Source organism: Colias croceus, chromosome 13, assembly GCF_905220415.1.
Source record: "Colias croceus chromosome 13, ilColCroc2.1".
Classification (NCBI taxonomy): Eukaryota; Metazoa; Arthropoda; class Insecta; order Lepidoptera; family Pieridae; genus Colias; species Colias croceus.
Window position 1 is genome coordinate 9,341,507 of NC_059549.1, and position 18,902 is coordinate 9,360,408.

Genomic DNA, 18,902 nt, shown 5'->3' on the forward strand with positions numbered 1-18,902 from the left:
AACGTACCTATGTTTATATTTACCGATAAAAAGCCGGCAAAGCACCTGTAACACTACTAGTGCAGTGTTACAAGATTCTGAGGTTACAAGTGCTTCAGGTGGTCCTGTCACTTTGCTTACACTGACATAAAAAAAATCTTGTCTGGTTCTTGACATGTTAATGGACATAAAAAAAATCATGTCATAATCATGATAATATATTTTTTTGGTTACATAAAACACTTTATTTCAAATGTAACCAATAATAATTTCTTGGCAAAATTTCATTTATAGATCAACCTTAGATTTTCTTTCACAGTAAACTATTTACTATTTACATAAAAACTATTTAGTAAACTCAGGTTTTATAACGCTTATGTACAATGTATTCCGAAAGCAATTAATATACATAGCCATGGAAAATAACCGGTACTTAATTGTTTTGGTTTTCCGATGTACTTTTGTATTTATTATAATACCTATTGAAGCATTACCTAAATTAAATAGATATATACATAATCGCATATTTGGTTTTTATACGCATTCAAATAGAAAATACAAAAAAATAGGTCGAATATTTAGTTGTGCCCTTTCGAAAATTTCTCACAGGTGACTAATATGTGGAACTGTAACAAATTCTATTATGACTCCTACAGCGTCCTTGGCGGAGTATGTAGGTTTGAAAATTACCTACTTACATGGAGGACGAATTGATGCGCCGCATAGCGAGTGATCTATTGTCCGATATAGTAGGTGCCGCATACGAAGATACCTCATTCGGGTCACGTGTCCGTATTCGTTCCAACATACCGTAACACAAATAAGGTAACAATAAGTGTAATGTATATTATTGACCGTGTAAACTTTGTCAAAGGACGACGTCTGGACTCTGGATAGCCCGCCAAAAGGCAAATGTCAAATTCAAAAAAAGAATTCGCCCCGACCATAGAGCTCACTTTCTAAACATCGCGTTCGCGTTATATTATTAATGCATATTCGTAATTAGTGGGTTAATTTATATAACATAATATCGCGTTGAAGATTTTTTTTTATGAGTTAGTTTTAGCACGTCCGTTGGTCGCACCCATCGTTTCGTATGTTTTGTGTTGGACGGTGTTCATTGAACGGTTGGTGAGCAAGGACAATGGATCGGTATGTTGTGAATCGTCACTCGAAAAGGAGGAGAAGCAACGACGGCTTGCTAGCTAAATGGAGGAGGAAGTATGTCACAGGTCTACTCTTGGGCAGGAGATCTTGGATCGCCAGTGGATTTGATTTAAACGTAAGTAGCAAAAAAGTACCTATACTTACCATTTTGGGTCGTATCAGTGGCCGATTTCTATTATAGTGTATTCTAATTATGGTTTAAACTTTAAGTAGATCACATGAAAAACAGAAACTTTCAAATCTACCGCACTATGGAAATTGAGGGTACCTAACTGTTTATAAAGTTTTACCTAGGTAAATCACGTGTAGGGTTGACCGCTACGTTACTAAAATAACGACTATAGACTACAAAAAACAAATACATATTTAAATATGAATCTCTCTTTGACCTATTTTATATTAATTTAATAAAAATTGATTGTTTTATTAATTTATCTTTTTTTACCAATGTTAAAAAAAATATGTAAGTAACATTGAGTTAATATGTACTGTAAGTAATCACACCTATTAATTAGCTTCTAATGTATTTTATTATTTTAAGTATATAACGATAAACATCTCTAATATACTTTAGGTATGTATTATCTACTTTCATCAAACTGAAACTCGTATCAATAATCAATATAAGTATCTACTATTACGTTACATGGAAGTGAATAATTACCCGTCACAATGTTTTATTAATCAACAATCGCGCAAATAAAGTCATGTTAAAAATATATCATTTAGCAATTAGAAATTATATTAACTAACGTGGAAACGTGATGTGCAAGCACGACACGTTTTTCAGTGTTGCTATCAATCTGAATAAGTTATCGTTCGAAAAATTAAATTGGCAAAAAAAAACAAATGTGGAATTAAAACTGACATAATAATTATGTAATAAAAACATTTGCTTTGTGACGATTATAGTGGGTCGATTACAGTATTTTATATAGTAAATTTGTGTTTTTTTTTTATATTATTTTAAGAGTGACAAATGAATAGTCTAAAAAAGAGGGATGAGGAAGGAAGGTGTGTACAGTGGATGTACCGTATTTGAATAATGAATACCATAAAATAATTTAAATTTTCGCATAAGATCAGAAACCGGTAAGTATAGGTACTTATCTATAAATTAGTTTAAAAATTGTATTCTACTGTAATTAACAATATTATATTTGAAAGTCCTCTCTATCTGTCACCTTTTTATACTAAAACTTGATATTTAATTAAAGATTTGTATGCGAAGCGACTGTTACGCGATACGAACGAAACCGCGGGTAGAATGCTAGTGTTCTTTAGCCTCAAACATTATTATACAATGTTATACATATTTATTAATATTCAGATTTACGTAACACAATATTAATCTTTCGATCATCTCAATTAGTTACATTTAAGTTGTCATATTGTTTTTATTATTTTTACCGTTAGAGCAACAATTAATTAAAAATTTAATACAATGTTTATGGAAAAGCCTGGTCATTAAGTAACTACCTAAGTACATAATTATTAAAATATTAAATGTAAATATCCCAGTTTTATAGACGCATTAGTTATTGGTTACCTTGCAAGATGTCTTCATACTTATATTGCGTAGGAACTGTAAAATTATTATATTTATTTACTTGTACTTTAGAGATTCTGAGACGATTACTTTTTATTATTTTACCATTTCCTTCAATAAAAACAAATAAAAAATATTGGGATCACCTTTTTTTTACATCATTGGTTAGAATAAAATTTGTTGACGAAATCGGTTTTAGCCATTGCAATATAAATTTAAAGAAAATCCAATTAAAACAGGCTTATATTATTAATTGAGTGCGCAATAAATATTTCATTTCACATTACTACAATATTGCTAAAGTAAACGCGCAGGCGTTAACCGTAAAAATTACAGATTTCAAACTTCATTAACAATTAATAATAAGTAGTTAAAATTACAATTATTGGCAAGAATTCATAGGCAATAAATTAATATGAGTATACAATATCTTCTCTGGGAATAAATCGGTAGTTTTATTTCTGTAATTAAAGGGGTTAAGTATCCCCATTTTTTTAAATACCTAATTTTTTTTCGTCCCTGAACCTGTCGATATTTTTTATCCAAATAGGTATGACAAACATTCTCAATTCGTAGTGAATTTCCCATTTACCTATTCTCTTATTATGCAATTGCTTAATTAATTAAAAACTTCATGCATACAATAAATACTTACACGAAATGTAGGTATCTACACGAAAGAAAATTTCTTACAAAACGTTCTATTTATGGACCAAAACAAACTGAAATAGAATCTTCAATATAAATATTTAAAAACAGACAAATATGCAAATTGGTCAGGAAACGTTCAACACGCATCGTTACCATTTTAATATGCTAACTGCTTCTAAAATCGGATAAACTACATGCTCAGAGAAAGTGGAATTTTCTTCTGAATAGCAACGAGTTTATTGCAGCTAAATATAGTAAAAAGGTTTTATATATCGATAAAAAAGAAGTGAAAAGATCTGTAGGGTTCCGTAACAACGTTGAATATCCGCATGTATGTATTTTAGTGATAAAATAATTACGTAAATGTTAACATAATTATTCGGATCACTAAAAAGTCATCCTTAGGATGTAAAAATGTAGTAAATATCCAAAAAGATGTTTTTGCATGGTAAATAAACTCGCTCTGTGCCAGAAGCGTAAAGTGCCTTGGCGGGGCCCCGTATAAAAATTTGTTTGGGTGCCCTTAGGAAGGGTAAAGATTTCTCAAAAAAGCGCACGTTGGGGGCCCCCTTGGGGCGGGGGCCCCGTATAATTGATACGGCAGATACGGCCGCGGCGGTAGCTACGCCCCTGCTCTGTGCATAATTCCGTACCACCTTTTGCGTAATATACCTACTACACGAATATCTTTTTGGATATTGTATACGCCGTATACAATACCTTTGTACTATTACATACTATCCAGTATCAGCAGTATTGAAAAGGATGTTGTGACCTATTTAGCGATGAATAAGGTTTTTAATTTAAAACAAACATTGAAATTTTGAACTCTTTCATACTTATTAGAGCGTATAATTTTTTTGGACAGAGCCATAAATACCAAATTATTTTTAAGTACCTAAGTAAGTAATTCAAGATAATTTTTATTTTGCGATATTGCAAAGAAAAGAAAATTAATAAAAATAGAGACACATTTCTATTCTCGAGGAAGATGGAGTTTTCATTTTGTCGGCAAAAGAAAGGCATGCCTCGATTGTAGAGTGTTTTAAATGAAATATTATCTTGTAATGAAACGTTTCTAGAAATATTGCAAATATTGCAATTTACTTATAGCATAGTTGAGCAATATGACACGTTCGACATAAGTAACAAATTCTGAATATAGTAAATCAATCGGGATTGATCTCATATAGTCAAGGTATCGCAATAGTCAGGCCAAACGGTTATCGACACGAATTTTGCAAGCTATGACTATCAAATTTACACCTTACCGTTTACAAAATAAAGACCAAATCTGTGATAGAAAATATACATATTGCAACAGTGCCAAGCCAAGTCGGCATTTCGTACTTGTAAACATTATACTTGTTTGTGGTTAGTCCAATACACAACGTTAGAAGGCAACGTTCCGTGTCAAAATTTTATATAACAACTGCTTTGCATGCAAAATTCAAGAAATATTTAATTTAATCTAAATTGGATAGTGCACGGTGGAAGGTGAAAAATTAAAAAAAATCATAAAATTCGCGCCAATAAATGACATTAAAAAATGACAGTGACTTTTGCGTACCTATACAGCCAAATATATGCGGACAAAAAAGTTTTAAAGTGATTTTGAAACTATTATTATTTAATTAAATATAATTGTGGTGGAATTAAAGGTGACGATATGCCCCAGATTTTCTTCAAAAAAGTAATGGTGGTGCGGGATCGTAACGACTTCGAGGTAAGTCACTTTCACTTTCCGTGTTGACTAGGGCATTTATAATCTATGCCCTATGCCAATGGATATGACCTTATAGAACTAACCTTTTATCGTATTCGAATTATCCCAAGGGCTTCTAAGTTATAATACTCCATGATAAAGTCATTGTTTTGCGGTTCTTATTTTGCCTTACATATTATAAGCTAGCTGCTCCGCGCGGTTTCACCCCCGTGGCTCCACCCCTGTTGGTCGTAGCGTGATGATATATAACCCGGTAAATGGGCTATCTAACACCGAAAGAATTTTTCAAATCGGACTAGTAGTTCCCGAGATTAGCGCGTTCAAACAAACAAACAAACTCTTCAGCTTTATAATATTAGTCGGTACCTATAGATTTATGGTGTCAGCTTTTCTGCCGTTTGCATTTTTTATTAATGGTCGACAGCAAATACTCGATGATATAATCCAAGAAAGCTAGCTGTTGACTATAGATAATTAATTAAAAATTTCGCTGCCAACATTCAACTTCTATTGCATAATTCTATACAAGTATGTTTACGTCGCGGTCGTCGTTGAATAACAAACTATTTTGTATTTTATTTAATTTATTGCTAAGTTAAACTACGACACGCACTTTCAGACTGAAATATTTACATAGAGATAATTTTCCAATATTATAACATAGGTATTAGGTAGATATTTATTTTAATTCCGGTAAGTTGTCTGTAACATTTATAAGGATTGAAATAACCGGAAGGAAGTTAGCGCGGAAAGTTTTTTTTTTATTATTATTAATATCTCAAAAAATTGCTCCTTAAATGCTCCATCAGAATCTGTAATTGCTCCACTTCTATAATTATTAGTTTATTTATAATTAATTTTAAAAAAAAACCAAATACTGAAAACTTGATTTCCCTATAGAATGAAAAATATTCACTTTTCATAAAAAATTTTTTTCCAGAAAAATTGCTCCTTAAATGCTCCATCAGAATCAGTAATTGCTCCACTTCTATAATTATTAGTTTATTTATAATTAATTTTTAAAAAAATCCAAATACTGAAAACTTGATTTCCCTATAGAATGAAAAATATTCACTTTTCATAAAAATTTTTTTTGCAAAAAAATTGCTCCTTAAATGCTCCATCAGAATCAGTAATTGCTCCACTTCTATAATTATTAGTTTATTTATAATTAATTTTTTAAAAAATCCAAATACTGAAAACTTGATTTCCCTATAGAATGAAAAATATTCACTTTTCATAAAAAATTTTTTTGCAAAAAAATTGCTCCTTAAATGCTCCATCAGAATCAGTAATTGCTCCACTTCTATAAGTATTAGTTTATTTATAATTAATTTAAAAAAAATCCAAATACTGAAAACTTGATTTCCCTATAGAATGAAAAATATTCACTTTTCATAAAAAAATTTTTTGCGAAAAAATTGCTCCTTAAATGCTCCATCAGAATCAGTAATTGCTCCACTTCTATAATTATTAGTTTATTTATAATTAATTAAAAAAAAAATCCAAAAACTGAAAACTTGATTTCCCTATAGAATGAAAAATATTCACTTTTCATAAAAAATTTTTTTGCAAAAAAATTGCTCCTTAAATGCTCCATCAGAATCAGTAATTGCTCCACTTCTATAATTATTAGTTTATTTATAATTAATTTTAAAAAAAATCCAAATACTGAAAACTTGATTTCCCTATAGAATGAAAAATATTCACTTTTCATAAAAAAATTTTTTGCAAAAAAATTGCTCCTTAAATGCTCCATCAGAATCAGTAATTGCTCCACTTCTATAATTATAAGTTTATTTATAATTAATTTAAAAAAAAAAATCCAAATACTGAAAACTTGATTTCCCTATAGAATGAAAAATATTCACTTACTCTTAAAGAGATCTCTTAGCGAGTCCCGAGCACGTAAATTATATATAGAGCGAATGGCTCTTTTCTGTAAGATAAATATAGGTAGTTTCTATATCTGCTGCCCTGCCCCATAGTAGAATTCCATAGGACATAATACTTTTTATACACCATTACAATTAATCTAATATTGATTGTGTTCATTGGTTACATTTTTAAAATCTTCGTGTTTTATAAATTTATAAAGAATAGAAAAAATTCGATCACGGCATAATTTCGTGATCGAATGTTTATATTCTTTATATTTATAAATTTATATTTATAAAGCATTTGAATGTCATAAAACCAAAAATATCAAATTCAATCTTCGTGTTTTGTGAATTATTTAATAAATCATTTACGTGATTCTTTTTTTGTTCGATGCGGGATGGTGTCGAATTGGTCCCATAAAAATTTTATTAGGATAGGCCCAGTATTTTATTTTATGAGCATTTTTGTCTGTATTTGTAAATGTTGCAAGTGCAAGTTTGAAGTCGATTGTTTTTAGCGCAGTTATGTCTTGTATGTAAAACCTTTTGTCAAAAATAAAATTCTTTATAATTAGCACATATTTTATTATTGATACTCTAGTGAAAAATTTTCAGGTGATTATATAAAAGTAGGGCTCAATTTTTTCGCGAACCCTACTTCTAAATAATTACCACTCTTCAATAATTTAAAACTCCTTGACTGAATCCCTTCACACCCTAAAATAAAAAGTGCCTATTAATTTTTCTTATAGTAAACAGAAATTCAAATTCAATTATAAAAATACTTATTACCGATTTAATACTTTGATGATAATTGATAGTAGAAATATTTATTACTAACCTTGATATTGTTGTGGACATGATGAAATGTCTCCATATTATGTTATATGTAATATATACGATGATACACAAAAATTATTATCATTCGAACCTGCAATCCTAACTTGAAGACTCAATAAAACAAAAATTATAATTATTTCTTATTATTCTTATCATCAGAACCCTTTAGTTTCTGTGATCTGTGATCAGAACCAAATAATTACATGATAATAATTAATAACCTTTTAAGTAATACCATCCTACTAATCTATACTTCTATACTAATATTATAAAGAGGAAAGGTTTGTATGTATGTATGTATGGTTTTCACGCATAAACTACTATACCGATTTTGATGAAATTTGGCACAGACAATCTTTAGACCCTGAGAAAGAACATAGGCTACCTTTTATTGCGAAATATGTACCACGGGCGAAGCCGGGGCGGACCGCTAGTAATATAATAAATGCGAAAGTTGTGAGGATGTGTGTGTGTTTGTTACTTATTCACGCAAATACTACTGAACCGATTACAATGAAATTTAGCACACAGATAGACCGTAACTTGGATTAACACATAGGATAGGTTTTATCCCGGTAATCCCACGGGAACGGGAACTATGCGGGTTTTCCTATGAAAACGCGGGCGAAGCCGCGGGCGGAAATCTAGTGAATAATATAAATAAGAAAACATAAACATTAAGGTCTATACATATCGCTGCAGTGCTGATACATGTAAATAGTGCCCTTATGCGTCGCAACGACAATAATTGATGACGTCACAGCGCAGTAGTTTACTATGCAAACATAGTTTTTCAGTTAATTATTGTAAAAATTATCAAAATTAAATAATTTTTTTTGTAATTGATAGAGCAAATCGGGAGCAATTTTTCTGGAAAAAAATTTTTTATGAAAAGTGAATATTTTTCATTCTATAGGGAAATCAAGTTTTCAGTATTTGGTTTTTTTTAAAAATTAATTATAAATAAACTAATAATTATAGAAGTGGAGCAATTACAGATTCTGATGGAGCATTTAAGGAGCAATTTTTTGAGATATTAATAATAATAAAAAAAAAACTTTCCGCGCTAACTTCCTTCCGGTATTGAAATAGGGGATGAAAATACAAAGGTATTTGCAAATAGCTGGCGCAAGATCATTATTGGTTCAAGTCGTTCAACACTTGATTATGATTACATGCTTATTTAATTGCGGGTATATTAATAAAAATTTGAAATCTACAATAATTCAAACTCAAACGTTTATCATCCATACATTGTGCTGTTATGTATATATTTGAAAACGACAAATGTCCATACTTTTTCTAATTTTCGAAATAATCAAAGCTAATTATAAATGGTAATAATATTTACGATCGACAAAGAGAATGTTTAGTTAACAAGTACGAATCTAAAGACATAGCAAGGTCGCCATGTTGTAATACAAGTATGCTATCGATGGCATTGCGTGTGAAAATTTATATGTTACAATTAATAACATAGGATTTTAAAGAGAGGTTCCGTTTTCAGTTACAACTTACAGTCAAGATATACAGATATTTTATGCCGATAGCACAGATAACATAATAACAATACTATGCTCGATAGTAAAAGTATTTTAGTAAATTACGAAAGCTATGTTCCCAGTGTAAATACTTAGGTACCTAATTTTATTGTTTTGTAATTAAAATTTCAAGAAACTTACTGAATATTTTATTGTTTATTGAAATTAGTATATAAACAGTTTAGAGAGAAGTAGATCAGATTTTCTCCTCGGCAAAATTAAAAGCACAAAAAGCTCAGTAGTAACTTTCGTATAATATATAAACGGTACTCCTAATTTAATTAATTCCTTTTTATTTTGCAACAATACAAAGCTTGATATATCCAATTTAGTAATTTTATGTCGATATAATTGTTGTTATTCGGCTCCTTTTATGGCTTGGGTTTTAGTAACTTGACGACCTTGCTAGTCTCTTGGTAAATTCAAAATAGATAAATGTAGAGTTGTTAATATTAATTATTTTCATCAATTAATTATTATCATTTTAAAAGTAATCTATGTTTAAAGCATAAATCACAAAACTATACACAATACCAAACGATACATAAAACTTTGCTTAATCTCACATTTCAGATATTTAATTTCTGATGTTAGGTTTAAATCGGTATCAGAAACAAATGTAAAAACACAGGACTCCGATATTGTGGCCAATACCTTTATTGCATTTTCCTTAGTTATACACACGGCCACGGGTCAATTTTCTTCGTGCGGCTTGTCGCTTCACAAATCGCCTCATCAAGCCGCATCGCTACCCTCACAGATACTTTAGTTACGGACTTCTAAAATCCGTTTAGAAGTAGGTACGCAAACATATTATAAACTAATCGTTGATTTTATGTCAATATTTCTCGTGATAGTGTTGACAATTTTTGGAAATTATTTTACAAACAGAGAGCTACAACTTTCGGGTCCAGTCTCCAGGCTATTTCTCAAAATATATTTGCCTCTATCCCAATTTCCCAGAAATAACAGTACCTTCAAAAAACCTACATAAGCCGTCGTTACAAGTCTATAAACATGATTAAGTATGCACATCGCGTTTCGTACACGGCCTCCACTTGCGAAACTGCAACGCTCCTGTCATGAACATATTGCCAGCAAATTGCACTTACTTGCCATAAATGTAGCAATATATTATGCATATATTAACGTGCTACAATATGGGGAAAGCAAAATTAGCGTAGTTAATTAATATTTTGAAGGTTACTATTTGTTTATGAAACTAGTATAACAACAATCGGAACTATGGAGTAATGCTGCGGAACCAAGCCTATATTTACATACTAGGCGCTTGGACTGGCTTTTCTCGCGTTAAAAATAGTTTTTAAAATCGGTCGGGTAGGATTTAAGGATCGAAAGAAACAAAAAATCTTATTATTTTTAATATGTTTTAGTTTAGTCGTAAAAAATTATGTGTAATTGAGATAAAAACATGTTTGTAAACTTTAGTTTTGTAACATGAGTAAGTATTTACTCAGACATAGGTGCAGTAAAATATAAATTGCAATACAACCTTAACATATAAACATCAAGGATTAGATTTATGTGTTTGTTTATTTACCTTTACCTGGCAAATCATTTATCTTCGTCGATGTTGCTAAAAACGACGTAAGAATCACAATTCGATGCGTAGGTATGCGATGTTCCCCGACGAGTACAATATGGGGGTCTTCAAGCGTAGAGTAAACAGGTACCTTCTAGGGAAGCGCGTTCCATCACGACATCAGGCGAGATTGTGGTCCATCGCTTCCCTATCCCCAATTTAAAAAAAAGACGTGTGGCACTCGGGTACTGCCGCGGTAAAGCTTTTGCATAGCATGCCTTCAAGCCACACCTCCGCCCGTCGGAGTGGGGAGCGTCAGGTTTTTTCGTGACGGAATTTCTCGATTCGGTCCCCGCGCTCAAGGCCCGTGATAGAAGCTATGCAATAGCTAGCTTTTAATATTTGCAAGCATGTATTTAAAAATAACCTTTTCTTCATTAATTTAACTCTCATAACATCACTCTTTCATTACTTACCATTCAACACTCGCGTCCCGTTTTTATGAGGAACACAATACCTACTCTTGATTCCACCGCATCCGGGAGCTCTGGTGTCATCAGGTTTTTGTTTTTTATAAAGTTAACAGAGATATACTTTTTATGTGCAAGAAACTTTAATTCTATACGCTTAAGAACCCATAGTACAGCTTTTTGGGACATCATCATCATTTTTTATGAAAATTTTCTTCAAAATGTAGAGATTTTTGTCCGATCATCTCTTGACCCTTATCGGTAAACTGTTTTCTAACCCAGTGATTATACTTCATCTAAATAGTTACTACGTTTTATGAGGATTAAAGGCGCTATAAAGAAGACATGACTAATAAAATTGAGTTTGAGTAAAACATGGTACCTAAAGCGCTATTATTAATTCCTATTTCCTACCCACCTAATTGATTTAGATGTCGAGGTCAGTTTATCAATTTATTCAAATTTTTCCTAAAACATTCGGAATTGAATCGGTATAAGCATCTAAAACTTATTTATTGCTTATAATTATGTGTTTTATGTTTCATCATATCCTAAAGGATATGAAAATCTCACATTTTAATAAATTATACCTGCTTATGCCTTAAAACTACGTATCTATAATAATAAATTCCATAATTACTGTTGCCATATTTAAGTTTTAAAATATGTTTTGCCTTTAAACTGAAAGACAGGTAACTAACTACTTTTTGGTCTTTCACATAATTTAAAACGTACTTAAAAGCTATCATAAATACCCTTTTTAAGTGGATGTTGCTCCATTTAAATTGTTATTATAAATAGCATGCATTATATTAATACCCGCATAATTTGCATGCTGGCAATACTTCCGCGATACGAAAGGCCGTTCCACTTTAAAACATCGATGAATCTTACCTAAATAGTATTATATTATCTATGCCTTTATTGTTCTAGTTAATTATGAAACGTTAAAGTGTTGCTATAATAAATAATTGTTTACTAACTCTTCTATTTTCTATTGTATAACTTTGATTTAATACTAGGAAATTATGAAGATACCTTGATTTATTTGTATGAATTTTTAATTTGAATTAACGAGTGAACCTGTCATTCAATTATTGCGTTTGTTTACGAAGTTCATCATCAGTTTTCATTTGCTATATGAAAATAATGTAAAAGTGATGAATAATGAAAAAGTGCTAATATCCTCTTTTCGACGCAAATGCTTTGTAGGAGCTAACCTAGTTGTAGGTCATTCTGTCTAAAATTCACGGTACTTAATATCATTACTTCAGTGTAGTTAGGCTATCATAACCCTGCACTTGGCCATAGCAGTATATATCCTCAAGGGAGAACTAATTCCCTGTCGAATGTCGTTGACCTAATGGGTTAAATCTATTCATAGATCGGAGATGATACTGTACATCTTTTCATTGTCCTTTCATTGTTTTTTTTAACATATTTTCGAAACATTAAAACGAGCTTTTTCGATATGTTCTCATCGAATGTGTCCTTATGTAAAGAAACTCCTTATAAAAGAAATTAGTAACATAAGCAAATATCTCTTTTATAGGTTAGTAGATTTAATCAAACGGGTCACAACTTCTACATTCTATATCAGTCCTTACCCCAATTTCAATTCCATTTACACCACACTATCCGCTCCACTTCAGTTTGATCAAAGTCTATTCCACTTAGTACCGCAATTATCAGCTCTGAAGAGCAAAATAATGAGGAATTCCGTAACATTAATGCAAATACTAAGCCCATTACCCAGAGAGAATCGGAGCATAGCAACCCGTTGCGTAACTGTGGCAAACGGATTATGATTTGCGGTGAAGCCTATCCTGTTAGAAATGTTTTTGTAAGGGAATTAGAATTTCATATGGGTACAATAATGTATGTTCAGTTTGGAGTTTACAGTGTATAACAAAAGATGAAAAAATTGTACAGGATAGCTATTTTAATTTTAATAGATATTTTAACGAAAAAATTGTAAGTCCTTTAAATCTTCTTTCTGACCCTAAGGAGATAATATACAGCACAATGGTAGATCGGTTTTCGAACCAAAAATACATGTATCTTATTTTAATCTTCAGTGCGTAATTTTAATACTATTATAATCATTTTTACGTGAAAGTGTCTCGTCATTGAATAGGATCAGAAGGTCTGTCTATAGTACAGTTAATAGCCGTCTAAAATATCATTAGCCACAACAATACTTTGCTAACTTATAATCAAGCTTATAGCACTAGCGATAAGGTTTATAATAGAGTGTCGTTGAATAGGTTGAAAGGTTGTGAGAAAGGTGTTGGTTTACGCAATACTTTGTTTTGGTACAAGTAAAAGACTTATGACATTTTTATTAACGACTTATAAAAATGATAACCCGCCTCCCCTTGGGCTATGGGGCAGATGAATACGATCAGTTTGAGAGTACGGCAACGATCACCCCTCTGTGTCCTGCCTGGTCGAGACATTTTTTTTCTATAAGCACTAGGAATCAAAGCTAGAGCCCAGAGCCCGTCGGTTTTATACGCGTACAAATCTAAATAACAGTTTGTTATTCGGATTTCTATGGTTTTACGCTATAAGTATTATGAATTTATACTATCTTGGAGAACATTTGAATGCAATAATTGGTATTATAAATGCGAAAGTAACTCTGTCTGTCTGTCTGTTACTCAATCACGCCTAATCTACTGAACCAATTTGCATGAAATTTGGTTTGGAGATATTTTGATACCCGAGAAAGGACATAGGCTACCTTTTATTGCGAAATATGTACCACGGGCGAAGCCGGGGTGGACCTCTAGTTTTAAATAAATTGAAAATAACTAATAAGTCTGAATTCATCTTAATATATTATATTATAAAGGCGAAAGTTTGTAAGTATGGATGTATGGATGTTTGTTACTCTTTCACGTAAAAACTACTGAACAGATTACAATGAAATTTAGCACACATATAGAAGGTAACTTGGATTAACACATAGGATAGTTTTTATCCCGGAAATCCCACGGGAACGGGAACTATGCGGGTTTTCCTTTGCAAATGCGGGCGAAGCCGCGGGCGGAAATATAGTTAATTTATAAATTAACACAACAACTAGATTTCGCTAACGCTCGTGACACACAGAAAAAATGAACAGTTGTAATATCAATTTTATAAAATGATAAAATTTCACTTTTATGAGCCATCATAATATAACAATACTGCAAGAATAATAAAATTACATAGATGTAACTTAGGTACGTAAGTACTTATAGTTCAGAATCAAATCACATAACTTATTTTATTTTGTGACAAACGAAATCGTATAGCTTGTTGATAATGTTAATAAAATATTAAAATAATGTTGGGTATTGCAAAATAAACTTAAAACCAGTCGAAGAAATGTGTGTTATTTACGCTTTCCGTACAACTCATATGCATATAAATTGTAATATAATTCCTTCCGTTATTCATAAATCACATATATAACGATTTATGAGTTTTATATTATTTTCAATATATTTTATTTCATAACTTCTTGGTGCCGGCTGCTTCGTTCATTAACAATCCAATTATTAACCTATTTTATCCCATAACGTCTCTTGATTTCAGAACAAAAGGCCTACCTTTTTCATATCCTCTAATAAAATGCTGAAATTCATCACATCAATCTATACAGCAGAAAAAAACACAGGTCTACCTATGGGTTCTCTTATCTGGAAATGAGAAAGACCATCCTACCTAAATTGATTTTCTACTTACCCGTAAACTCAAACATTTATTTGTTCAATTAGACTTCTTCTAGAAGAACTTTTGAATCGTTTTATCATTTACCAAAAAGAAACCTAACTCGATACGTTTCAACAAGGGGACACGGAACTTCGCTTTCAATATTTTATAGATATCCAAAGGCTCTACACGAAAAATGCATACAATATCACAATCAACAAATACAAAAATTAATTCACGTATCAAAATACGTCGCGCATAATTTCTCAAAATAAATTTCACAACTTTCACCACCATTGTTTTGACGCATTTGACCGATTCGACCCATTTGATTTATGTGCCCGTTTACTCAATACGATTTTCTTGACAATCTAACATAAGGGGGGAATAATTAGTTATCTTCTATTGTTTTATTGCTTCACTAGCTTTGCTCCGCTCCTATTGGTCTTAGCGTGATGATATATAGCATATATCCTTCCTCGATAAATGGGCTATCTAACACCGAAATAATTTTTCAAATCGGACCAGTAGTTCCCGAGATTAGCGCGTTCAAACAAACACACAAACTCTTCAGCTTCATAATATTAGTAGGTATCTAGATTATTTGCCCGTTTTGTGTCAGTTTTTTGAACAATAAAAACAACAATTATCGTGTGCATTATGTTAGCCTACTTTCCTACTAAAATATAATTAAAGAAAGTTTATAAGAACGTGAAGATGTTTATGACTTTTTCGCGAAAACAAAATGGATTTATTATATGCTGGTGTTGATTAGATTATCTAATTAATCTAATCGATAATTAAGAATCGACTAGTCAGCTTTCTATTCCACCTAGACGATAAATTTTATTAGTTAGGTACAGACGATATTTAATATTATTAATCTTAAATAAACTTGCCATACCAAGAATGTAATAAAATTGGCGCATATTACTTATCTTGCAAAACATTAAAAACGAAAGTTATCCAATATTTACAATTTGAATGACGTTATTTACATTCCCTTTTAATAACTTTCTAGTACCGATTGTAAATGAATTCATAAGTTGCGTAACTTCCAAATTTCAAAATGACACAATACTGACTTGTATTCTTGAATGTCCAATTTCTTCGATTAATGACTATGATATGCTAAAATACCAGTTACCTACAGGTGTAAAAGTATTGATTTAATTAATAAGTGTCTGAATTTTGCATGATGATCTTCATTTGTTTATGTAATTTAAGACTCCGATGTTTATGCATTTATTTCTTAAATAATTTTTGTGCAACAAAAGTTACTGAAAATATTTTTTAAAATTTTATAATTACCTATGTTGCATATTACGCTTGATGCAGAAATAGTATTCGATTTAAACTTGCAATTATCCAATTTGTTTAAAAAATAGTTTTTAACATATTTTATACACGAATATCTAATAGCATAATAATAAATAATCTTAATATCATATAAAATATTATATAATCAAAATATTTTTAATACTTTATCATAGAAAATATCTTCAACAAAAAATCCTACGCCTGCAAAGTTACATTAGCAATCGTGTAGTTATGTATATGTGCATTGCTTGTACATAATATGTGCCTCAAAATATAATATTTACTTTTGTATTCCTAATATTCATGTTGATATTGAATTTTTTGGCGTCAGTCGTAATTTTGCGTAGTAGGTAATATGAAGTAAGAACAGTGTCACAGTACGCGCAATATAAAAATACATAGTGTAGGAGTCGGTTAAAAATAGAACCTCTTTTTTGAAGTCGATTACAAAATATATAACAACTTGGTTTCCGCCCGCAGCTTCGCCCGCGCAGTCAAAGAAAAACCCACATAGTTCCCGTTCCCGTGGGATTTCCGGGATTGCGTCATTTTCCCGGGATAAAATGTAGCCTATGTCCTTTCTCGGGTATCAAAATATCTTCATATCAAATTTCATGAAAATTGGTTCAGTAGTTTAGGCGTGATTGAGTAACAGACAGACAGACAGAGTTACTTTCGCATTTATAATATTAGTATAGATTGAAAAAAGGAGCGTCATTTTAGATTTTATTTTGCATTTTTTTTTTTTTTACTTTCTAGGGTGTAAAATACAATATAAATTTAATCACAGCGATCTATTCCGACTCACACTTGGCTGATTTTACGTATAAAAAGCGACAGCTGTAAGCATCCATTTATCGAACAATGCCTTTATTTTCTAAAAAAAAACAAATGTCATTAATTAACGCCCACTAAACAAGACTATTTTTTTGTAAAGTTAATTACATACTTAGTTCACCTGCGTTGTTTATTCTTATCGTAATGTTTTCAAAAAACTAAATTTTTGTCTTGTGCATAGGACAAATAATATTATATTATTTTGCAATATTCTTGTCACAAATATACCTAATACCAAATGTAAGGAACGTCAACGACCTTGTTGCAATTCACCTTCGTACTTCCAAATTGATGTAAAGATTTTATCATAAAGAATTATTTTATATACCTACCTAATATTGTGTTATTGTTCCAAAAAGGTAGCACCAAAATATGCAGGTTGGGTATAAAGTATAAACAATAATTATTGTGTAAACGCAAACTTATTTACAAACCTTTTTGAAATTTCATTTTATGTAGGATCTAGGTACTTATCGATTTTGACTATTAAAATTTTAGCTTTGCTCGGTACAATTGCTTTCTATAATTATTAAGATGGTAGTTGCTACATGGAACAAATACCTAATAATTAATCTGTATCGAGAAAAGATGGACGCCAATGTCAAAGTTGAATAAATCCTCAGAATCGCTATTCAGAGAATAAATCTAGGGGAACTTTTTCAGGGAACTTTTTTTCATTTTTTTTTTATAAGTTTGATCAGAAAAATTAATCCATCATACACTATACAGTGCATTATGATTCTTATTAAAGAAAACAGAAATGATGTGAAATGTGTGAAAACATGAAAACAGAACTTCAATATGTCGTATTCTTAATCTAAATTTTTAAAACAGCTGCTTCATAAGCACCTCTACAGTACATTGTAAAGTTTTACAACGCTATAACATGATTAACCTAAATAATAAATTAAGCAGGGTATAATATAACAAACACTTCTAACGGTTAGTTAATTATGAAAGTGCATTAAATTTAATACCCATTCATTATGCTTATTTTTTATTTCTTTCTCTCTTGTTTAAATGCATACGCTTGTCTCTATCTAATTGCGAAACATTGCGAATTCCTAACTTTTTGCGTCATTATGCTTTTGTATCATAATACTTAACTTTTTAGAGCCGTTGACGTACATTGCTTTTCTAATAGGTGTCTAGGAATGTTTTATCATACTGAATCAGCAATGAATGTAAATTTGATTTTATTATCGTTCCATGATTAAGTTTGAAAGTTTAACCGTTTAAAGCGGTCGTGCTTTAATCATAACTGTAGCTTTTTCTACAACAATGTTTGAGTTTACTGCATGGTTCATAGTTTTGTAAGTGATACGATAAAAAACATGAGACGAAAAAAATAAATAACTGATATCAATTAAAGCAGTGCATGTCATAAATCGGTCAAATACCCATATCCATATAATGTACATAATGGGTCATATTTATAACGTGTTAAATTTTTATATCTAAAACAGTATATGACCGAGAGTTACTTCTGGTAATTTCTTAAATATATTTGTTTGGTTTATCCTGTTGTTTTGCCTTCAAATAGGTTGTCTAGGTAAAAATCTTGTTTAATTGCAATTTCAATTTATTCTCACATAATAAAGAAAGAATACACACTGGGAACGGCTCGGATAAAGTATTAGTTAAATGTGTGAAAAAAATGTATGAAGCATCCTCGGTTTCAATTGATTTCATAATCT

The 18,902-nt window shown here is 30.9% G+C and overlaps 1 protein-coding gene across 2 annotated transcripts in view; it reads left to right on the forward strand.

The window, feature by feature from the left end:
- The first annotated feature begins 1,108 nt into the window (after positions 1 to 1,108).
- LOC123696611 overlaps positions 1,109 to 18,902 on the forward strand; it is a 77,762-nt gene continuing 59,968 nt past the window's right edge. Inside the window, exon 1 of one of the 2 annotated variants that reach the window (XM_045642915.1) lies at positions 1,109 to 1,261. In XM_045642915.1, the coding sequence (XP_045498871.1) occupies positions 1,124 to 1,261 (138 nt within the window). In that variant the 5' untranslated portion in view covers positions 1,109 to 1,123. Of the gene's footprint in view, positions 1,262 to 4,725; positions 5,073 to 18,902 lie in introns of those variants that run through there. The other variant, XM_045642916.1, reaches the window with a different exon arrangement.